We start from the raw sequence: 25,042 nt of genomic DNA on the forward strand, positions 1-25,042 counted from the left end.
TATTAAATATTGTTTTTCCTCAATCTACACGCAATACCCCACAATGACAAAGCAAAAACAGGTTTTTAGAAATGTTTGCTAATTTAAAAACATTGAAATATTACATTTACATAAGTATTCAGACCCTTTACTCAGTACTTTGTTGAAGCACCTTTGGCAGCGATTACAGCGTTGAGTCTTCTTGGGTATGACGCTACAAGCTTGACACACCTGTATTTGGTGAGTTTCTCGCATTTTTCTCTGGGCTTTGGCTGGGCCACTCAAAGACATTCAGAGACTTGTCCCGAATCACTCCTGCATTCTTTTGGCTGTGTGCTTAGGGTTGACCTTCAACCCCAGTCTGAGGTCCTGAGTGCTCTGGAGCAGGTTTTCATCAAGAATCTCTCTGTACTTTGCTCCGTTCATCTTTGCCTCGATCCTGACTAGTCTCCCAGTCCCTGCTGCTGAAAAACATCTCCACAGCATGATGCTGCCACCACCATGCTTCCCGATAGGGATGGTGCCAGGTTTACTCTAGACGTGACGCTTGGCATTCATGCCAAAGAGTTGTTGGTCATCGGGTTGTTGGTCACCTCCCTGACCAAGGGCCTTCTCCCCCAATTGGTCAGTTTGGCCGGGCGGGCAGCTCTAGGAAGAGTCTTGTCAAACTTCTTCCGTTTAAGAATGATGGAGGCCACTGTGTTCTTGGGGACCTTCAATGCTGCAGACATTTTTTGGTACCCTTCCCCAGATCTGTGCCTCGACACAATCCTGTCTCGGAGCTCTACGGACAATTCCTTTGACCTCATGGCTTGTTTTTTTCTCTAACACGCACTGTCAACTGTGGGACCTTATATAGACAGGTGTGTGCCTTTCCGAATCATGTCCAATCAATTTAATTTTCCATAGGTGGACTCCAATCAAGTTGTAGAAACATCTCAAGGATGATCAATGGAAACAGGATGCACCTGTACCAATCAAAAGTTTGGACACACCTACTGATTCCAGGGTTTTTCTTTCTTTTTACTATTTTCTACATTGTAGAATAATAGTGAAGACATCAAAACTATGAAATAACACACATGGAATCATGTAGTAACCAAAAAAGTGTTAAACAAATCAAAATATATTTTATATTTTAAGATTCTTCAAAGTAGCCACCTTTTACCTTAATGACAGCTTTGCACACTCTTGGCATTCTCTCAACCAGTTTCATGAGGTAGTCACCTGGAATGCATTTTTCATTTTTCAATTGAACCTTTAACTAGGCAAGTCAGTTAAGAATAAATTCTTATTTACAATGACGGCTTACCCCGGCCAAACCCGGATGACACTGGATCAATTTTGCGCCGCTCTATGGGACTCCCAATCACATCACGGCCGGATGTGATACAGCCTGGATTTGAACTAGGGTGTTTGTAGTGACGCCTCAAGCACTGAGATGCAGTGCCTTAGACCGCTGTGCCACTCAGGAGCCCAATTAACAAGTGTGCCTTGTTAAAAGGTAATTTGTGGAATTTCTTTCCTCCTTAATGCGTTTGAGCCAATCAGTTGTGTTGTGACAAGGTAGGGGTGTATACAGAAGATAGCCCTATTTGGTAAAAGACCAATTCCATATTATGGCAAGAACAGCTCAAATAAGCAAAGAGAAACGACAGTCCGTCATTACTTTAAGACATGAAGGTCAGTCAATCTGGAACATTTCAAGAACTTTGATAGTTTCTTCAATGGCAGTCGCAAAAACCATCAAGCGCTATGATGAAACTGGCTCTCATGAGGAATGCCACAAGAAAGGAAGACCCAGAGTTACATCTGCTGCAGAGGATAAGTTCATTAGAGAACAGCCTCAGAAATTGCAGCCCAAATAAATGCTTCACAGAGTTCAAGTAACAGACACATTTTAACATCAACAGTTCAGAGGAGACTGAGTGAATCAAGCCTTCATGGTCAAATTGCTGCAAAGAAACCACTACTAAAGGACACCAATAAGAAGAAGCTTAGGCAAAGAAACAAGAGCAATGGACATTAGACTGGTAGAAATCTGTCCTTTTGAGATTTTTGGTTCCAAACGCCATGTCTTTGTGAGATGCAGAGTAGGTGAATGGATGATCTCCGCATGTGTGGTTCCCACCGGGAAGAAGAGAATTCAAGGAAAAGCAGCCAACAAGTACTCAGGCTATGTGGGAACTCCAAGACTGTTGGAAAAGCATTCCAGTTGACTACCTCATGAAGCTGGTTGAGAAAATGCCAATTGTGTGCAAAGGCAAAGGGTGGCTACTTTGAAGAATCTGACATCTAAAATATATTTTGATTTGTTTAACACTTTTTTAAATTTACTACATGTTTCCACTTGTGTTATTTCATAGTTTTTATACCTTCACTATTATTCTACAATGTAGTAAATAGTAGGAATGTCCAAACTTTTGACAGGTACTGTGTGTGTATTAATGTATGTGTGTGTGTGTGTGTGTGTGTGTGTGTGTGTGTGTATATATAGTCTGAAGTTTACATACACTTAGGTTGGAGTCATTAAAACTAGTTTTTCAACCACTCCACAAATTTCTTGTTAACAAACTATAGTTTTGGCAAGTCGGTTAGGACATCTACTTTGCATGACACAAGTCATTTTTACAACAATTGTTTACAATTGTTTACAATTGTTTACATTATTTCACTTATAATTCACTGTATCACAATTCCAGTGGGTCAGAAGTTTACATACACAAAGTTGACTGTGCCTTTAAACAGCTTGGACGATTCCAGAAAATTATGTCATGGCTTTAGAAGCTTCTGATAGGCTCATTGACATCATTTGAGTCAATTGGAGGTGTACCTGTGGATGTATTTCAAGGCCTTCAAACTCAGTTCCTCTTTGCTTGACATCATGGGAAAATCAAAAGAGAATCAGGCCAAGACCTCAGAAAAAATTGTGGACCTCCACAAGTCTGGTTCATCCTTGGGAGCAATTTCCAAACACCTGAAGGTACCACGTTCATCTGTACAAACAATAGTATGCAAGTATAAACACCATGGACCACACGCAGCCATCATACACGCTCAAGAAGAAGAGCGTTCTGTCTCTTAGAGATGAACGTACTTTGGTGGCGAGAAAGTGAAAATCAATCCCAGAACAACAGTAAAGGACCTTGTGAAGAATGCTGGAGGAAACGGGTACAAAAGTAATCTATATCCACAGTGGAAACAAGTCCTATATCGACATAACCTGAAAGGCCTCTCAGCAAGGAAGAAGACACATGCTCCAAAACCACCATAAAAAAGCCAGACTACGGTTTTGCAATGCACATGGGGAACAAAGATCATACTTTTTGGAGAAATTGTCTCCTTAGTCTGATGAAACAAAAATTGAACTGTTTGGCCATAATGACCATCGTTATGTTTGGAGGAAAAAGGGGGAGGCTTGCAATGCCGAAGAAAAAATAGATGGCATTATGCGGATATATTGAGAAATATCTCAAGAAATAGTCAGGAGGTTGAAGCTTGGTCGCAAAGAATGGTTTTTCCAAATGGACAATGACCCCAAGCATACTTCCAAAGTTGTGGCAAAATGGCTTAAGGACAACAAAGCCCTGACCTCAATCCTATAGAACATTTGTGGGCAGAACTGAAAAAGCGTGTGCGAGCAAGGAGGCCTACAAACCTGACTCAGTTACACCAGCTCTGTCAGGAGGAATGGGCCAAATTTCACCCAACTTATTGTGGGAAGCTTGTGGAAGGCTACCTGAAACGTTTGACCCAAGTTTAACAATTTAAAGGCAATGCTACCAAATACTAATTGAGTGTATGTAAACTTCTAACCCACTGGGAATGTGATGAAAGAAATATAAGCTGAAATAAATCATTCTCTCTACTATTATTCTGACATTTCACATTCTTAAAATAAAGTGGTGATCCGAACTGACCTAAGACAGGGAATTTTAACTCTGATTAAATGTCAGGAATTGTGAAAAACTGAGTTTAAATGTTTTTGGCTAAGGTGTATGTAAACTTCTGACTTCAACTGTGTGTGTGTGTGTGTGTGTCTGTATGGTCTTGGAACTGAGTTTTCACTCAAGTCAAGCTGCAACTCTCCCACACACGCTAGCCATCATCATTGCACACAGGTGTACCAACGAGTACACCTTTAACAACCTGTTTTCAAGTTTCCCCTTTGTCATGGTACCCTTATGTTTTGGTGGAGTTCTCTGTGAGGTGTGGCGGCAATGTCTGTGGGCCCGGGGGGCTGCTGCCGGTGTCTTTCTCAGCCAAAAGCTCTGGTTATGGGGATGCTGAGGGAGCTCAGCAGGGATGAGCTGGAGCGTGTGAACCCAGCCCCTCCAGAAGGCCGTGGGGGATAGCTAGGAGAGGCAGTTCACAGTTTGCATCCTTATGTTTGTCATATTTTGTAAAGGGCTGCCAATCTGTTCGTTGTTGCGTCGGACAACAGTGAAAAATGAGAGGGGAAGAAAGGAATCCTCCCTCTGTGATGGGAAAGAGATCAGGTCAAGGGAAGAGGCTTTCCCAAGGGAACTGGCTCCTCGCGTGAGGTGATGTGCTGCTTTTACATAAACTCCTACTCCTTGAAGAGTTCCTGTGTGTGATTATGAGGATTCTATACAGTTCTATTTTTAGTACCATTTCCATATATTTTTGGGAAAAATCTGGAACTTTTAAAAAACTTCCAGTCTCTCTCTTCTCATAGCTACATATATTATAATCTGGCACAATAACAACTAATACATGTTTATTTTTCCATCTTGTTTCTCTCGCTCCTCTGACTGTAGACTCTGGCCTGGTTGTCCCCAGTGTGTCCTACGAGCTTCACAAGTGTCTTCTGGCCTCAGCGGAGCGGCATGGCCTGTCTCTGGAGCGGAGGCTGGAGATGACTGGTGTGTGTGCCAGCCAGATGGCCCTCACTTTACTGGGGGGCCCCAACCGGTGAGTGGCTGGGTGGGCTCCCTCTACGGTGGTGACATCACATCACATGCAACAGGCTTCATTGATATCAGAGTTGTGTTCAATAGGCACGAAACTAAAGAAAATGGTTTGAAATGGGGAGGTACAACAATATCTGAACTTGCCCAATAAGAAATGTTAGTTTTTGCTTTCAGTTCCAAGGCATTTTGCTGCGGTGTGCCCTAATGAACACGACCCAGGTTTATACAAACATGCCTTTGTTCTCCTATTTTTTTCTCCATTGTTTCTTGTATTGTTGCCATGGTGATAAACTGTAGTGAGGTGTTTTAAACAGGCAAATAACCTTGGGGTGCTCCCTGTAAAACACTGACCAATGAAACTCAATGTATTGGCCAATTAGAGGTTTTGAAGCCACCGGTCGGACATATTGGTAGTCCTCAGAAGAAGCAGTCCTCCATAGGAATGAATGGAATTATATGTATTTTGGGAACGGGCAGAAAGCCAAATAATGCTTAGATTTTTTTTATGTTCAAAAGCTTGAATAAGTAGCTACTGGTCATCCAATGTGATGCAGCCGTAACAATATTGCACCTTTAGCTTTCGCTGAGAACCCCTCTATTCATTGGTTTTAATTTTACTGTTGGGTCGGATTTTGTGCTGCTCGTAATGAGGGACTTGTTTCCGTCTGTGAGGAGGCAGTGCTCAGGGATATTCTAACGGGTAGTGGTATGATAGCTAGCTAGCTGAGCCCATGTCCACACTTGGCTAGCAGAGATAGCTAGCTTACAGACCTGAGGGACAAACAACCTGACCCAGCAGCAGCTACTCCTCCATCTAAGCCAAAGAAACTGAGAACTTTGGAGAGCTGAAAGGCGAAAAGGGAAAACGATAGAGCCCGGGCCAAGACTAGAGTAAACCTCGGATTTGCGTTCACACAGTGGAGAGAACAATGAGAGTTGAAGGGATTCAAAACCGACAGTTTGCATTTTTTCTACTGAAAAGGTAAGACATTGTTAGGTAGATAATACATCTTTCTAGATATAAAGTGAAATGATGGTTTTGCTATTTAGTTATAAATATGTATGCAAGTGTTTATTTTGGATTACTTATTTTGATTGTTGTTTTCAAGCCACGCATCCAATAGTTTGTAAACTCAGCAGAAAAAGAAACATCCCTTTTTCAGGACCCTGTCTTTCAAAGATAATTCGTAAAAATACAAATAACTTCACAGATCTTCATTGTAAAGGGTTTAAACACTGTTTCCCATGCTTGTTCAATGAACCATAAACAATTAATGAACATGCGCCTGCGGAACGGTCGTTAAGACACTAACAGCTTACAGATGGTAGGCAATTAAGGTCACGGTTATGAAAACTTAGGACACTAAAGAGCCTTTCTACTGAAAAACACCAAAAGAAAGATGCCCAGGGTCCCTGCTCATCTGCGTGAACGTGCTTTAGGCATGCTGCAAGGAGGCATGAGGACTGCAGATGTGGCCAGGGTAATAAATTGCAATGTCCATACTGTGAGACGCCTAAGACAGCGCTACAGGGAGACAGGACGGACAGCTGATCATCCTCGCAGTTGCAGACCACGTGTAACAACACCTGCACAGGATCGGTGTATCCGAAAATCACACCTGCGGGACAGGTACAGGATGGCAACAAAACCTGCCCGAGTTACACCAGGAATGCACAATCTCTCCATCAGTGCTCAGACTGTCCGCAATAGGCTGAGAGAGGCTGGACTGAGGGTTTGTAGGCCTGTTGTAAGGCAGGTCCTCACCAGATATCACCGGCAACAACGTTGCCTATGGGCACAATCCCACCGTCGCTGGACCAGACAGGACTGGCAAAAAGTGCTCTTCACTGACGAGTCACGGTTTTGTCTCACCAGGGGTGATGGTCGGATTCACGTTTATCGTCAAAGGAATGAGTGTTACACCGAGGCCTGTACTCTGGAGCGGGATCGATTTGAAGGTGGAGGGTCCGTCGTGGTCTGGGGTGGTGTGTCACAGCATCATCGGACTGCGCTTGTTGTCATTGCAGGCAATGTCAACGCTGTGCGTTATAGGGAAGACATCCTCCCCCATGTGGTACCCTTCCTTTAGGCTCATCCTGACATGACCCTCCAGCATGACAATACCACCAGCCATACTGCTCGTTCTGTGCATGATATCCTGCAAGACAGGAATGTCAGTGTTCTGTCCGGATCTCAATCCCATTGAGCAAGTCTGGGACCTGTTGGATCGGAGGGTCAGGGCTAGGGCCATTCCACCCAGAAATGTCCGGGAACTTGCAGGTGCCTTGGTGGAAGAGTGGGGTAACATCTCACAGCAAGAACGGGCAAATCTGGTGTAGTCCATGAAGAGGAGATGCACTGCAGTACTTGGTGACCACACAAGATACTGACTGTTACTTTTGATTTTGCCCCCCCCCCTCCTTTGTTCAGGGACACATTATTCAATTTCTGTTAGTCACATGTCTGTGGAACTTGTTCAGTTTATGTTTCAGTTGTTGAATCTTGTTATGTTCATACAAATATTTACACATGTTAAGTTTGCTTAAGATAAACGCAGTTGACTGTGAGAGGACGTTTCTTTTTTTGCTGAGTTTATTAGCTTGTGCAGCTTATTAGCTGACTTTGACATTGTTCTTTTTTTTCATTTGAATATAACATTTAGCTTCACTAGTTAGTCCTAACTAGCTACCTAATTTATGTGTGTAATGTTGCTTGACCTTGTGTTATATTTCTGTGGTCTGAAAGTCACGCTGTGATATTAGCTAGCTAGCTATTTCACACACTACTCTACTGGCACGGAGTAGCCATGATCTTAAGTTCATTTCAGATACACAAGTTGAGACACAATGCAACGGTTTGTTTGATCAGAAGGATCTAGTTTTAGAACCTGTCATTTCGTCGGCTGGATTTTCCAAGATTCATTGACGAAACCGTGTCAACTTCACGTCTCTTCTTCTTGATCTGAATGCCCTGTCTTTAGTCAGCTGTTGTACAATACAACAATTTAAAATTAGCTAGTTTTGTCTGCTGTTGGCTGTTGTATCTGAACTGGACTTCATTGCTTGACGTCAAAGCTCTTGAAAATATCTTTAAACCTGAAATATTATTTTTCAGTCATGAAAGGAATAAATTGCCATCAACACCTAGCGGGCCTGTTTCCAGCCCCACCATCGTTGAGTATTGAATCAGAATCAGATCGGTAAGCACAGACTTTAGCAAAATATTTTTCACCATGTTGTCTGTTCCATCATGTTGTTTCCCCTAGCTAGCTAAGAACAATAAGTAGCATATTTTAATGCTATGCATCTATCTAGCTAAGCTGTTTAGGAAAATTAACTGCACAGGATTGATTTACTTTGATTATTGATGACATTCTAGCCCAACATTATCCTACTGCATAGAGATGTTACTATGTTATTTCCCGTTTGAGCTGTCTGGCTGAGATGTAAACAGACAGCCCAAAATATATACATGCATTGAGTGTAAGACTGTAACATGACATTACATGAAATTACTGGAAACATTAAGACCTCATTCTGTCTAATAGCCTACTTCTCCCATTAATGTATTTACTCTGAATATCTAAGACTGATGGTTATCAAAGGCAATTATTTCATAGTTGTCAAATGGTAAAATCGTATTCCAAATTGGGATTGATGGGGAATGTTTTATTTGATGTCTGTCTAGGTCAGGGATGGGCAACTCCAGTCCTCTGGGGCTTGATTGGTGACACACTTTTGCCCCAATCCCAGCTGACACACCGGACTCCAATAATCACGGTCCTTAGTTTAGAATGCAATTTGTTGAATCAGGTGTGATTATTATAGGACTGGGGGAAGGTGTGAAACCAGTCAGGCCCCCGAGGATGGGAGTTGCCGTCTTAACTCATTTCTACCAGTCACGTGCAACTAGAGGCGAAAAACTCTAGACCACCTTTACTCCAGACACCGAGACACATATAAAGCTCTTCCTCGCCTTCCATTTGGCAAATCTGACCATTACTCTATCCTCCAGATTCCTGGTTAGAAGAAAAAACTCAAACACGAAGTACCAGTGACATGCTCAATACAAAAGTGCACCGATGAAGCGGATGCTAAGCTACAGGACTGTTTCGTTAGCACAGACTGGAATAGGTTACGGGACTCATCCGATGGCATTGAGGAGTTTACCACATCAGTGCATTGATGATGTCGTCCCTACAGTGACTGTACGTACATATCCCATCTAGAAGCCATGGATTACAGGCAACATCCGCATCCGCACTGAGCTAAAGGCTAGAGCTGCCGCTTTCCAGGAGCGGAACACTAACCTGGAAGTTTATAAGAAATCCCGCTACGCCCTCTGGCGAATCATCAAACAGGCAAATTGTCAATACAGGACTAAGATCGAATCCTGCTACACTGGCTCTGACGCTCCTTGGATGTGGCAGGGCTTGCAAAACAGATCTGCGTTCTTACAAACATGAATGCATATCTTTTAAGCAGGAGAATGGAGTTATGGTCTGATTTGCCCAAGGGAGGACATTGTATGTGGAGTAAAGGTGATCTAGAGTTTTGTTGCACACTACAGTTCTGCACTGATGGTAATGAAAATCTATAGACAAAATACTCACCAAATATTATTCTGTCTTTCAGCTAAAGGAGACTCTACAATAAGCCTTGAAGGTGGAGTGTCTACGCATTGAAAACTGCACAGGACTGCACCTACATCCCTGAACTTCAGGGAGCAGTGTTGAGAACACTGGGCTCTCAATTGTGGCTATCAAGGGGAATGATACTGAGATCCGATGATCCAAGACCCCCTGAAGTGCCACCAACAACGGATGACCTGCTACAACTTCGAGGAGACGTCGACATGCAACACAGGATGCAGTTAGCAAAGCTTTGAGCGGGGAAGGACCTGAGCGGTTTTGTCAGACTTGGTCGTTCCCGGGAAGTGTGAAAACTTATGGAGTACTCAGAAATGTTGTTGAAAGAGTTGGGCCTACAACCAAACATATATAAATCATATAAATAAGGGATGTTAATGTGGGCAACAATAAACTTGTGTGAGAAACAACATTTGTGCATTCTTTATTTTGCAAATTGGTGTCATTATTCTATTTTTGGAATGGTTTTAGAATTATTTACTTAACTGTTCTGTTTTCCTGGATATCTATGCACTTGTCGGTTTTCACTTCAAATTAGCAGACCCACAGGTGGGTAGATATCCAGAAAGATGGCTGGACCACAGTGGTGTAAATACAGTACAAAACAAGTCGGTCTGATTACACAGATCAGGTCAAATAAAGTTTTATTAGGGAGATGAACAAAAATACAAGGTAGTATCTTTAAACTTCTTGAAATAACAAAAGCACTGTGTCATGAAAACATTCTGATAAAGTACTGAACTGATGTCACCCAGACCAAGGACAAAATTTAAAAAAGATTTCTAAAAATGTCACCAAATTTAGTTTTTTTCTTAATTGGGATCCAAATGAAGAATAAAGTACAGTGTTGTCATGGAAAGTGTTCAACTGTTATGTAAACATACTTGGTAATAAATAACTGAAATAGTGCAGTTGTGAGATGGCAGCAGTTGTTTTGTACGGTGCAGGAGTCTCCCTGCAATTCAGGCAGTTGCACCAGCGAGATTGTCCGCAATGTGGGATGTCTGGAGATCCTAGGATAGCTCTCCGGTACTCCATGATATCAAAAACAATTCCAGTTAGACTGGAAGCATGAACTTAATTACAGCGTGCAGCCAAATGTTGTGTGATATGTTGTGAAACAGGTGAACAGTACCACAGGTGAAAGGTTTTTACTAACCTTCATCTCGGGCAGCCTCTTTTCTTGCAGTCGGGCAGATCTTTTCAGGTTCTTTTTGTCCAATTCTTTCTGCAGCCCTGCCTGTGCCCCTGGACAGGCTGCGGCTCTTCAAAACTGGAATCCTACAGAAAAAAAAATGTACACAACACTATTAGGATTGTATTGTAATGTTTACTACATTGTATTTTTTATGAATAACCAATATTGATTTTCACGTAGAAGGGTCGAGTATCACACTTCTGCAATCACTGCACAACATCTTCATATGTAGCAATAGCTCTCGAGAATCAAGGGGCCATCCCAATAATGTTATTAGCTCGCTAGTATAGGAGTCCGAAGGGCAATGGACTAAATGCATACAAATCCAAGATTATTTGACATGAATGCAGGTCTATGAAAACAAAAACATTTGACACTGCTTTTTGTAAGTTAGCTTGCTAGCTATCATCAGATTGCTATTTAATATTATACCAGGCAGGGAAATTCACGGTAACTATTCTCAACCTGCTAGCTACCTTGACATTGCTAACATTAGCTGCCTTTCTGACTGAAACAACAATAATATTTTTTATTCGAATATAAAAACGAGGATTATAGTCGGCATATAAAAAGCCCCCTAGAGGGCCCAGGACAGAGTTTGGGAAACCCTGCACTAGATAACACAGGAGGTTGGTGGCACCTTAATTGGGGAGAACGGGCTCGTGGTAACGACTGGAGCAGAATCATTGGAATGGTATCCAATACATCAATCACATGGTTTCCAGGTCTTGGATGCCAGTCCATTTTTTCCGTTCCGGCAATTATCCCCTCAGCAGCCTCTCCTGCTTGATAACACCGCCACAGCGGATGTTGATGCTAAGTCATCCCATCTGTGACTACCGATGAGTACTGGGGTTTCTGGGAAATCGGGTTAACATCTTGAAAGAATACAGCATTCTTGCCAGAAGGGTCTCCAAAAACATCTGTACACACAGTTACGCAGTAAAGATTTAAGTATTTTTTTTATTTTTGTGGTGGGGACAATAACATTATTACTTTCTAAAAATGATACTTTACAGAAATGTTTATATATATATTATTTTTTGTGTGTTTTTGTTTAGCTCACAAAATATAATAAAAAAATAATAGAATAAACATTGTAAAAACAAATGTAGACATTAAGAAATTATTTACATTTTTTACAATGTTGGGGGAGCACCAAAATGGAAGCGTGGCTTCAAAACAGCGCCCCCCCCCCCTGTTCGTCATCTAGTGTATCTAAAAATTCATTCTCACTGTTAATTCAAGAATGTCTGACAGGCTGTGAATCTTCCATTTCCCCTCTGCTTTAGGCTTTTTTCTTTGTGCGTGTGAAGGAGTCAATGCAAATGCCATATTTATGATGAATAGACAGTAGCTTTAGCAATTAATCATGACAGAAAAGCCAATACTTTGCATGGAAAGGTGTAGCAGCCTATTGAACGTGTGAGGTGTTTATGATCGACATAGGACACAATGCTCCGCTGATCTTGATTACAATGACTGCAGATAAAGGCTTCCTCTGGTGTTTATGCTGTAGTTGAAGAGGTGTGTTTTTATAAGAAAGGGAAACCCTTGCACAACAACCAGTTTATTACCCATGCAGTCCTGAGGTGATGATAATGCTCCTTTGTTTGCTGTGTGTGGAAACTGCATGATGTTCAGATCAGTCATGATTGTATTCTGCACAATTAATTATCTCAATGAGGACAAAGTTTGTCTAATCCATCAGTAATCACATATCCCCGGCATTGGCTAGTACTATTTGTATTGATAAGAAATCAAAATAAGACAACAAAATCACATTTGTCTCTTGGATGTCCCCAGGCTGACACCTAAGAATAATCACCAGCGTCCCACGGTGGCCCTGCTGTGTGGCCCCCATGTCCAGGGGGCCCAGGGCATCAGCTGTGGACGGCACCTGGCCAACCACGAGGTGGAGGTCATCCTCTTCCTTCCCAACTTCGTCAAGATGCAGGAGTCCATCACRAACGAGCTCGCCCTCTACAGCAAGACCAGCGGCAAGCAGGTGGCCAGCATCAAAGGTACCGACTTATCCTGACTAACAGATTTGTTCTCTGTTCACAGATATTATCAGCTTTTGAAATCATTAGATGTGATGAGACTGTAGATGGAAAGGTAAATGGACTGTAGATTGTGAAGATGGTGAATCCACTTCCTTGTAGTGTGTTCTTTTGTTAGCATGAGCTGTATAAAAATACCATTGTTTTCTAATCTAGAGTAGACACTTCCCTCTTGTATACTGAACAAATATATAAATACAACATGCAACAATTTAAAAGATTTTTCAGTTTATATAAATCAATCAGTTCATTGAAATAACTTCATTAGGCCCTAATCTATGGATTTCATATGACTGGTCCGGAGCATCCCAAACATGGGTGACCTGTCTGAGTATGCAGGCCATGGAAGAAGTGGGGCATTTTCAGCTTCCAGGAATTGTGTACAGATCCTTGGGACATGGGACTGTGCATTATCATGCTGAAACATGAGGTGATGGCGGCGGATGAATGGCACGACAATGGGACTCGTCATGGTAACTCTGGACATTCCAATTGCCATCGATAAAATGCTGTTGTGTTCGTTGTCCGTAGCTTATGTCTGCCCATATCATAAGCCCACCGCCACCATGAAGCATTCTGTTTACAACGTTGACATCAGCAAACAACTCATCCACATGCCAGATTCACTAAAACATATTTGAGGCAGTTTATAGTAGAGAGATTAACATTACATTCTCTGTTAACAGCTCTGGTGGACATTCCTGCAGTGAGCATGCCAATAGCACATTCCCTCAACTTGACATCTGTGGCATTGTGTTGTGTGACAACATTTTAGTGGCCTTTTATTGTCCCCAGCACAAGGTGCAGCTGTGTAATGATCATGCTGTTTAATAAGCTTCTTGATATGCCACACCTGTCAGGTGGATGGATTTTCTTGGCAAAGGAGAAATGCAATCTAACGGGGATGTAAACAAATGTGTGCTCAAAATTTGAGATAAATAAGCTTTTTTGCATATGGAACATTTCTGGAATCTTTTTTTTCAGCTCATGAAACATGGGACCAACACTTTACATGTTGCATTTATATTTCCGTTCAGTATAGTTAGACACAAGGCAAAATTAGCTAGACACTGTCAAATCTGTGCTGCTTGTCTGCTTTTAACAGCGGTACACACTGAAACGATGTTGCCCTCTGCTGGAGGTCTAGCTACTCAGAAGCTTTCAGTTCAAACCCTGATCTCTGTCCCTCTCTCTCCTCCCAGACCTGCCGGTCAGCCCAGTGGACCTGGTCATTAACTGTCTGGACTGCCATGAGAACGGTTTCCTAAGGGACCAGGCCTGGTACCTGGCGGCTGCGGACTGGGCCAACCAAAACAGGGCTCCGGTGCTCAGCATTGACCCTCCAGTGAGTGGCCAGAAGCAGGCCGTGGAGGCCAAGTGGACCCTGTCTTTGGGCTTGCCCCTGCCTATAGATGGTGGGGAGGCTAGGGTCTACCTGTGTGACATCGGGGTGCCCAAGCAGGTGTTCCAGGAAGTGGGCATCAACTACCATTCGCCCTTCGGGTGCAAATTCGTTATTCCTTTACACTCTGCATAGCAGGACCTGCAACAACCTATCAGCCCTGGCTGTGAACAGGATTGTGTTGTCATTCTAGTGAAATACAGAAGGCCTTCTTAGAGGGTGATGTGTACAGTTACTGAAAAAAGGTTATGGGGGGATTTCAGAATGTGCACTTAATTGTATTGCTGGTTGGTATATGTTTTTCCTTTGCTCCCGGTAAAGGCAGAAGGGTAAAGCTCCAAGAGGAGGGCTTCCTGATAAGGGCTAAGTGTGTGTATTGCCCTCCTCTAATAGCCCGTCTGAGTATGTTATGTTTACAGAGAGCTGACTAACCACTAGGAGTCAGTCTCTATCTATGACCCCTGACTGTGTGACCAGCCCTGGGCCTGAGACATGCTTCCTGTTTCCTACTGTAGATTGTGTGGACTGGAGACCACAGGACCTGGCTGACCCAGTGCCCCACAGCAGAGCTCAATCTCTCTCGCCTCTCTGGGAAAAGCCCTATGATCTGAATTGGAGATTTTGGTTGAAATGCCATATTCTCACTAAATTCAATTGGTGTGTTTTTCTTAAATGCCACTTTTTCGATTGTAGCGATTTTCAATTGAAATGTGTAATTTAGCTAGCACTAGTATCAACTCGAAACAAACTAATTTGTTTGTACTCTTTTATCTAAGAAGAAAATGTTTAAGAATTTGTCTGTTTTTGATAAATAGGGAAAATATTTTGGATTTGTTTGAGTGCATATATTTTCTAAGCTGCATCTGGGCTATATTTTTAACAACACTGCAATGAAAGATGTAAAGTGGTGCTCAACACTTTTGTTTCAGTGTATTTGTGTTATCGTACAAACAAATAGTTTCTCGGTCTTTTGCCCTTCTCATATGAAATCTCATCTTTGTTTGACACCTGTCAGATAAGGCCACATACAGTCTTATAATAGTTTACAAGGGTATGCATATGTATCTGTTAAGTAGCTATACACAGTAGAAAGGTACACATGCTCTACCTCTGCTGCCGTGACTGTCTTCTTGCTTCAGATTTTGTAAACATGTCATTTGCCAAGCAGTACCATTTAGTTTATACTGAGTATTACAGCATTTGTCAAGAAACAAAAAATGTAAGTTAGTTTTCCTACTAGTAGCCATTGTACCATTTTTAATTCACTTTCAGATAGGCTTGGGTTTGTATTTAATTTGTGTTGGCAATATGCCATTTCAATTCTGAACACAAGTGTTAGATGTGAAGCTAAACTGAGGGGCCACAGTAGATAAGACTAGGATTTTTTTTTTTACAATCATTTTGAAAGCGGATCTTTAAATTCGCTTGAGCCAGACTTGGATTTGTGTGAGACATTCGGTGGTTGTGTAAACAGATCTGTGATTGCAGACCTGTTTGGTCACATACTGGCCAGGATGTCTGAATTATGTTTGCAAACAATTAGCAATTTTTGCAAACTCTCGGTGCATCTTAGTATGGTCTTAGTATGGAGTGCAGACATTGTGTTTTAGGGAGCTTTTGTGAATGGGTTAGATTTAGGTTTGGCTATGTTTCTCCAAGGGCAGTTTTCAATCACTGGGCAGTCATTGAGGCTGACTGCTTTCTTAAACTGTATTATACACTTTTTTATTCTAAATACAATTATTGGTGTGTTTGCACATGTTTATTTTCATGGGTAGTCGATAAGGATTGATCTAAATTGATCGGGTTACAACTTTGCAAACATTCATATGACTTGGAAGTACTGTCTTGTCTGTGTATCTGCTCTACATTTCCAAACGACTAAATCAGACTATTGTTAATAGTGCATACAGTTCATGTAATACAGTGAATCAATGGCATCTGTTGCCAATTGTGTTCTAGCTGGTAAGACTCTTTGAGTTTTCTTTTCTTTTTGTTTATCTCTGGTAATGTTGCTCAACAATGTCGTGCAATGAGCTTTCTCACTTATTACAAGTGTATGTAGCCTATTTTTGTAAATGTATGCCATCTCACTTGCTGTATCTGTAGTTGGCACCGCAGTATTGACATAACATGTTATGATGTGAGAATATAACAACACAATGTATCTTTATAAAGCATCCAAATCACTTATTTTAGCCTAGTTGTTGGGCTCCTTGAGGCTGCTGCTGTTGTCAGCTTTGAGAGGAATGCCATCAGATGGCCTGTTCCTGCATGCGATGCCAGAGAGTTATGGATGATGAGGTGAGAAGTCTTACAGGAGATTTTTTGTCACCTAAAAGTTCTACTTTCAGAAATATTTCCCAGGGAAATGATGGTCTTGTATTGTGACACGCCAGCCCAGACAGATTTATTTTTAAGTGATTTATGTTCATATTGTTACAAAAGATTTGCCAGAAAACAGGCCATGTTTTCACACAGCCAGTTAGTCATATTCTTAAGGACTCTTAAGAATTGTTTTTGGGAAGTGTCCTCTTGGTAGCTAGCAATGGGATAGTGGTTAATCTCATATGATGTCATGATGGAGGAACTAAACCATTTTTGTTTGATCATATCATTACAGATTTCATCAGTTTTTTTTTCTTCTTTTGTTTCCTTAAGTTTATTTTGGGAGGAATTGGTGTGTAAACTGTAATAATAAACGTTCTCCTTTATCATAAAGGAATTTCAGCAAGGCAGATTTAGCATGTTACACAAGTATTTGTAACTGTGTATGCAGGTCTGATCCAAGTTGACACTGTTCTGTATACTGAGATCAAGCTTGAGAATTCTTGACTGATAAACATTAAATGTGACACTGCATAGAAAATATTCAATTTTTTAAAGGGACTCAATTTTTCAATTGCTGTTAACCTGTCTGTTGTAATAAAGACCACTTCATCCATTTTTATATAGAAAATACAGAGGGGCAAAATGTGCCACATGCACTACTTTTGTAGGAATTGAATCTTGAGAGCACATTTGATTTATTTTATTTGAGCTATAGCTAACCCACAGACCACAGCTACAATTTTGTTTTGGGTGGAAAAACGTTTGTTACAAGATCATGCTTGGGAGTATGTATAGTAATTGTTAAAGTTCTCCAAGTCACACTTTTTATTTAGCTGCAGCAAATTTACAGTCTTTTTGTTTATTAAATGGTCATGTGGCTACTCTGCATGTTTGTGTTCACATATTATTTGTATGGTGGAGTACTGAGGATGCATTTTCACAGGTTGTCCACCAGATGGTTCTATATAGCCACAACCTGAGGAAGCTACAAGGTAGCCTATGTGCTGTGCTGGGGTGATTGGGCGATGTCAAAAGTTTGCCTCTGTTTCTCTTTTTACATTTATAATGGGAAACCCAGACATTTTTAATAATGCTTAGTGCTGGCAGCTTTGAGATGAATGCATGAATGCAATAGGTGGCAAAAGTCATCAGAATTGATACTGCCTTGGAGAAGATCAAGCATTTCATTCAAATGGTAAAAAAAACAGAGTTAATGACATATCAGTAGTGGAGGACCATAGCATTAGGTATTCTTCTCTCGATATATTTTTCCTACAAACTGCAACTTGGCCGCATTCTGTTGGAGATATTATTTTTGCTTCCACATCACTGGTTTGACCACAAGGTCGTGCTCACAGATCACACTTCTTCAGTCAGCTGAAATTCCCTTGTGTGTTGCTGCCAATAAATTAGCGCATGCGTACTGCTGCTGGTTGGAAGGAGGGGGAGGCCATCCATTTCATTTACGAGGCCTGTGCGAACTCGGCATAGAGAGAGCGTCCAAACGTCAAATTGGGATATTCTTCTTTTTACTTCAGACAAACTGGATGCTCGCAATAACATACATCATCTTCATGGCCTGCCGCGTTAAGTTGTAAAGACATCTGGTCAACATAAAGCGATAGCTTACGGTGAGTTGTTGTACACTCAAGCAGTGTCTCTATCGCTGTGCTGCAATACCATCTCAGCCCGGAAAGCTTCCCAATAATTTGAAAGAAAATGTCAAATTAGGCGGTTTTGTATTTTTGTAATTAGTTTCTTACCGCCGTTATAACTACATCTATTAGCTTAATATAATTCCAAGTGGTTTTTAATGGCTCAACAAACGGCTCAACCCATTTAACCGGTGCTATTAGCTAGCTACATTAGCGACCTCCGCGTTCCTTCGATCAGTCGCATTGACTGACTGGTGCCCGGACGAGAAGGGTCAGCCAATTGATGGAACCAACGGGTTATTTGACGGGTAGTTTGTCTGAGTTTTCTGTGTTGTGGCTGCTGACAGCTCAGCATTAACGACAAGCAAGACAGGAAGTGGGTATGTTACTGTCCGCAAGGCAAAATGTTACTGCATGCCTGAATTATATTGTTAATCGCCTGGCCTCGTGCACAGCTCAATCTAGTTACACTGTTGTGGGTGACTGGTTCTGTGTTCCAAACTAATATCTGTCAATTCGGGATTTGTTCATTGTTGTGATTTTGGATGTTGTGGTAATCAATCCTCTATCTACACATGTTTTGTAACATTGTTGTCCCTAAATGTTGCAATGTAACCACATGTTATCGCGTGCTGTGGCATGCCTGTCTGAAACCATGTAACCTCAACTTGTTGTGCCACAAGTTATTATGAGCCGTAGCGATAATCAGAAGCTATAGCATTTGGTTATTTCCAGTTGTTTTGATTGTCTCTTGTGGCATTAGTTAGGCTGTAGGCTTACATGCCATTGAAAGTATAATATTGTGAATGTGACAAAGCACCAGAATCTCGTTGTACTTGGCATGATGTGCTGTCAGTTACATTTTAAAGAAACAGGCGTCAAAAGCCTATAATGAATGCAGTGTGAAATATTTAGTTTACTTTTCAGGGGTCATGGGCGGTCACATGAACAATTTGGGCATCACAGAGGAGTAATTAACAAAATCACTTCTCTGCCTAACAAATGCCCCATCTTCACTATCTGGTTATTAAGTGCAAAGTGTAATGTAGCATGCTATTGTAGCTTTGGGTTTTCCATTAGAGAAAAATCTGTTATCAAGATGGTGGGAGGAGATGATCCTGGCATTCATTATCCTCCAATGTACTTGGAAACCAGACTGGAACATGTTTGGGATTTGTATGTTGTCTGAGCTGGGCCTTCTGCAGCCTTTTTGGGGTGTCCACCTGGTGCATGGAGGCTGAGTGAGTGTTTGCATCCCATTTATCCCAAAGTGTGCACTCTGCTCCTCAAGGTAAGTGAACCAGTGTGCACTAAGGGCACAAGGTTGAATTGACAGGGTAAAGGCAAGCAGACCATCTACTGATACCCTGATGAAGGCAGTTGTCGAAAGGCACTGTTTTTAAAAGGTTTGCTTGTAAACTTCTATTGTGCTACCCAGAGTTGCAGAATAGATAGGTTAGCTGACAACGTCATGAAAATGACGTGCACGCTTCCACGAGGCAGAAGTCAGCGTGTTGTGATTATGGATGGCCAGATTGCTTGCAAGAATGACAAGAAATTACCATGTGGGAATTGTAAGTGGCTCATTTCATCTTACTGATCCCATGTCTTTGTTTTGAGGTGTTTTAACTGATTTTATGTTGGTGCTAATATGGCTGAAATTCTTTAGCTAGTTAACCAACAACTGTAGCAATGTATTTGAGAAAAGTGCTCATTGTGTAATTATTTTATTAACATTGGACACAAAATATACACATTGTCTACAATCTAAGCCAACCCTGTCTGTTTGGCTCCATAGTTGAGCACTCCTCGGGTTTTGTTCCTAAACAACCAACCAGTCTGTCTTTCACTTTGCTCCAGTGTTCATGCACCTTGGTTTGATAGTGAGCTATTGACAAAGAGCAGAGGAAGGTGTATTGGTGGTTAGTGTGGTCGATGTATTCCGTACCTGCATGGGTCTGCCTCAGTAGATTGGGTCTGTCCCTGAGGCAGACCCATGCAGGTACGGAATACATCGACCACACTAACCACCAATACACCTTCCTCTGCTCTTTGTCAATAGCTCACTCTGCAGTATTGATTGACTGATGGTAGATTGCATTAGCCACTGAGCAGGGCAGGCTGAAGAAGACTAGAGGTGTCAGCTGAAGCTCATTTCTGCTCTCCCTTGTCTCTATGAAGTATTTAGTATCTCAGAGCTCAGCTTACACACTCAGCAGGAAGGGAGGTAATGGCTGCTGCTCCTCTGTCTGCTGCACACGCTCTCATTAGACATCTTAAGCCTGGCCAACAGGCCAAGGACCCTGACCTTTAAACAATTACCACATTCTATTTATTTTTTTTCTCCTCCCAAATGTATCTTCCTCCCAACTGCATGTTCGTTTTTGTTTTGTAGATTTGTGTATTCCTCAATTGAAAGTGGCATTAACATGATCTGGTGGGCACTAGACTAGCGTACCTAGATGTTTGTGTTTTTATTCCCTTTTACCTCTATTATCCTCAGTCAGTTTAAGCTGGCTTGGCAAAGTTGTTTTTAGAGGAGCAATGACATTTTGAGATTAATGAGTTGGTTAGTTGTTGCTTGTCTGAGCAGTGCCTGTGCGGGTTGTTAGTGGTCGGGAAGGAAAATAAATTGCCCCACGCCCCCTGCTGTTTCGTTCAACAAGGCACTTCAGGGGCATGCATTTGAGCTACATTCTGTTTCTTGAATATCTAGCAGTAAGATGGTGAGAGAAGTAGCCTAGGCCTAGATGGTGTTTGACATGCACTCTGACCCCTGGCTTCTGTATGTGGTGGATCATGCTAGGATCAATTTAAGTTATCCAATCAGAACCATGTCATACTAACAACACGTTTTAGTATTACCACCATAAGTGTACTACAATGCACTGTAATTATTTTCACACACTGCAGTCAGTGTGCAGCTTTCAAAGAGCCTGGCCTTGTAGCCATTCAGCTTCATATTATTCAGCTTCATATTATTCTATGTCATTAAAACAACCCTGTCACTGTGGTCTCTATGTAACATGGGAGTAGAGGTGGCAGAGAGCCATATTAGCCCTGCTCTCTCTTTTCCTCTGTTGCTCCTGTGTCTCCTTCTCTGTCCAGCAGCTGTGGAAGGAAGGAGCAGTGTTGTTGGGGCCCACAGGGAGGGCGAGACCCCTCCGGCCCTGCCTACCGCCCAGCAGAATGGGGGCATTGTGGTGGCGGTCTGAGGCACAAACACAGTGGGCGAGCATCTCCATCTGGGCAGCGGCTGGCAAGGCAGGCTGCTCCTTGAGATGGGCATGGATCTCCTGCTACTGGACCTGCTGGACAGCCACAGGGACCTTCACACTTCTAAGGAGAGCACAGCCGCTGGCCTGACACACACACACTGATACCCAGTGAGACACTCACTCCCTGCTGAGAATCATTTTACACCAATCTGACCCTAAACCCAGATTAGAATAACTGCTTAAGGTGCTATTTGTCTAATTGAGTTTTTGCGTTGTTGTGTAAAAGCACACATCTTCTTTACTTCTATAAAAGTTCCTACACAGATTTTGGTAGAGTGGTTATTGTTTTAAGACACAGGTGCACTGACTAAGAATCACATTCACACCACTATTTTCAGTAACTGTTGCCTTCCCAGGTCAACCGTTGTGTGTGTATGTCACCGAGAAAGGGTGACATGGTGAGAATGCCCCCAGAGGTGAGGGTAGTTAACTTGACAAGCTGACAGCAGCACTGCCTGCCATATCTGAGACCTGCTGCAACCCAAACTTTTTTTAAATCTCAGTAATCACTCAACAGGAAGTGATGCTTTAAAGACAGCACTGAGAGACATTCCAAAGCTCAGTATAGTTGACAGATTTATAGGAGAGGTGATTGAAGTTCAGTCACTGAATGCCATCTATCCCTTGTTGCTTTTCTCTCCTATGTTTCCAACCTGTTTTAAGACAAACTTGTTTTAGAAAACCATTGCAACCCCCTATTGTGTGAACTGTCAGGTGGCCACAGTTAATTATTCAAATGTTTGGCTTTGGAAGGCATTAGTCAGGGTTTTGTGTTTGTGGGAGCTGATTTGAATTAATGAGCAAAAGATAAATGTTGAGCCGATGGGAACATAAGGTCACTTCCTCCTCCAGACGGAGCCATGCAGAAGGGCTCACATTAAGACACTATGTTGTTACGTACTGGGCTGGCTGTGGCTGACTAACCTGACTGACTGGCTGTTAAACTGATGAGGATGATGGCTGACCCTTGTTTGGCATCATGGACTCTGATCGTGGCATTTGATCTGGGAGCGGGCATATCATTGAAATGTTATCAGTAGCTAGGCCTAGCCTGCACGTCAGCCATATTGAGTGTTTTGTCAAATTGCTCTGGTCTGGGGGGGCTTTGCCTGTTTTAGTCATTCTATTTCTGTTGGGAATGTGGTATTAATAAGTGACCCTCATTGTCTTGTCCACACAGGGCTGAGGTTGTTCTGGCCCTGTGGTCACCAAGCTAGCAGGAAGTGTTGTGAAGTCACTGCAGGGAAGAGATGTATGCTGCTTGCCTGTCCTGTATTTTAGCCTGGGGTTTCCCCTGCTTTCCCCGCACTTCCCTACGAGCAGCTCTATGGTAGATGCGTAACTTTGGATTTGAGGAGCCCTCAATGAAAGGGAGAGAATATGATGTTGGTGGTTATGTAACTGATGGGGGCCGTGGGGGGTAGACTCATATAGCCTAACTATACTGTTGAGACTGACCTGTTTGTTTGGAACATGGGATAAGTCCTAGATGATACATCTGTCTCAGTGGGGAAGCCATCTACTTTCATCTGCTGTTTGATGGATTTCAGGCCAACTTGTACAAGCTAACTTCAAATAACAACCAGCATCAAAGACAGTGGAATTCTCAACAATGGATCAGTAGACGCTTATAAAAGTCTAGATTTGAATTATTTTAATAGTTTTACTTGACACCATCTTTGAGCTCTTTGATAATGATGCAGGTTACAGGCTAGGTTTACTTCCTGAAACAGATATGATTTCAACAAAGGATTTTATCAGCTTACAAGTCACCTCTGAACTAGCACGTTTGACTCAACAGCAGTCCAATCAGGCCGAAGGCAGCCCTCATCCAAGGGCTAGCTGGCCAATCAGGATGAACCAAGACAAGAGCTCAAACATGAGAACGGTTTCTGGGAAAACAAGGAGAACTTGCAGCAGCTATTGATTAATACAAAAGGAGGACCGTTGCTCTGGTAGTCCGAGCATGATTAGTGATGTGCTTGTCTGCAGTCTATCTTTCAGACTACTCTGCTATGGTGGGGGGCTGGTCATGTTCTCTGTGAAAACCTACCACTGTACAGCCACGTTGTGTTATCACCCATATTACTAAGAAAAGCAGCACTAGTTTAATTCTCTCAAAGCTCTCTTCAGTCCTTGACTGGGGTACTGAGTGTGTCAACTAGCAGTGTCATTGACACCTCAAATGGCTATAATTACTATTTGCAGTAATTGTTACTACTTCAAACGCAACTCCTGGAACGTCTTCAATTTTGAGTATGCTAATTTTGTTTCCTGTGTCTAAAAAAATTTGCTTCAGGAAATGAGTTGACTGTCAGACACTGCTCTTGTAGTGGTTTATGTCTGGTATTGGACAGTCCACCTAGCTGGGGTGGAGAGCTGATGTCCAGTTTGAACAGTGCTGCTCTGCTATTTACACACACACACACACACACACACACACAGCATTCTGCTGACAGGCTGCCTAGCTGCTGCATCTTTCCAGGCCTTTGCATTACTATATCAGGGTCAGCTTTGGGGAAAATAAACCCCTGCCATCGCCAGTTTCTCCCCAAACAACTCCTCTGAGCCTCTGGGAAATGTTATAATGTGCCAGACAGTCATTCTGCGTGTTCTGACCCTGGTAGATGTTGGTTGGTTTGTTTTACAGCATTAACCTCATTGGGGTGAGGCAAGGACTCAGGTAGAGTTTGGGTAAATGTTAAAGCTCACACACTGGTAGGATTGTCAAACGTTTGCCTGCCGAAGGCACTTAGCATCTCTGAACAGTGTGTCGGCGGTCAATCCCTTTTTTTTGTGTTCACACAGCAAAGACCTTGGAATTCATCAGCCACTCAGCCTTGTTAAAATACTCTAAACCAGAAGGTTGCAGTAGCATTGTTTGGCAATTCCTATCCGTGCTTATGGTCTAGATTCCAAGCTCTGCGCTAATGTTGCTTTTTTGGTAAAAATCCCTTGTTGATACTAGCCACATGGCCACAGCTAGATAACTACCTAGCAAGATAATGACGAAACAAGTTAATTCACGCTCCATAATCCCAAACTGCCAGTGCCAGCCCATAGCCAAATGTTTTGCTAGCTAATGTTAGCATATTCGCTAGCTAGCACATCAGTGCAGTGTCCTTATTAACTAGCTAACACGGGCAGCTGTTTAATGGGAACAGGCTAATCCATTGTGAATTAATTACGTCAGTGCTAAACTCAACAAAAAAAGAAACGACCCTGTCTTTCAAAGAGAATTTGTACAAATCCAAATAACAATTCTTCATTGTAAAGGGTTTAAACACTGTTTCCCATGCTTGTTCAATGAACCATAAACAATTAATGAACATGCACCTGTGGAATGGTTGTTAAAACACTAACAGCTTACAGATGGTAGGCAATTAAGGTCACGGTTATGAAAACTTAGGACACTAAAGAGGGCTTTCTACTGACTCTGAAAAGCACCAAAAGAAAGATGCCCAGGGTCCCTGCTCATCTGCGTGAATGTGCCTTAGGCATGCTGCAAGGAGGCATGAGGGCTGCAGATGTGGCCAGGGCAATAAATTGCAAT

At 42.2% G+C, this 25,042-nt stretch overlaps 2 protein-coding genes across 3 annotated transcripts in view; both read left to right on the top strand.

The window, feature by feature from the left end:
* The window catches only part of LOC111969509 (enhancer of mRNA-decapping protein 3), a 33,895-nt gene extending 16,453 nt beyond the window's left edge, over positions 1-17,442 (top strand). Inside the window, exons 5-7 of the mRNA XM_070445482.1 lie at positions 4,761-4,914; positions 12,567-12,784; positions 14,026-17,442. Coding sequence (XP_070301583.1) covers positions 4,761-4,914; positions 12,567-12,784; positions 14,026-14,360 — 707 coding nt within the window. The 3' untranslated portion in view covers positions 14,361-17,442. The remainder of the gene's footprint in view (positions 1-4,760; positions 4,915-12,566; positions 12,785-14,025) is intronic.
* Positions 17,443-17,970: 528 nt separating this feature from the next.
* The window catches only part of LOC111969510 (tyrosine-protein kinase CSK), a 40,224-nt gene continuing 33,152 nt past the window's right edge, over positions 17,971-25,042 (top strand). The window contains exon 1 of one of the 2 annotated variants that reach the window (XM_023995686.2): positions 17,971-18,187. The gene's annotated coding sequence lies outside the window, so the exon portion shown is untranslated. Of the gene's footprint in view, positions 18,188-18,449; positions 18,592-25,042 lie in introns of those variants that run through there. The other variant, XM_023995687.2, reaches the window with a different exon arrangement.

This window comes from Salvelinus sp. IW2-2015, linkage group LG10, assembly GCF_002910315.2.
Source record: "Salvelinus sp. IW2-2015 linkage group LG10, ASM291031v2, whole genome shotgun sequence".
Lineage (NCBI taxonomy): Eukaryota > Metazoa > Chordata > Actinopteri > Salmoniformes > Salmonidae > Salvelinus > Salvelinus sp. IW2-2015.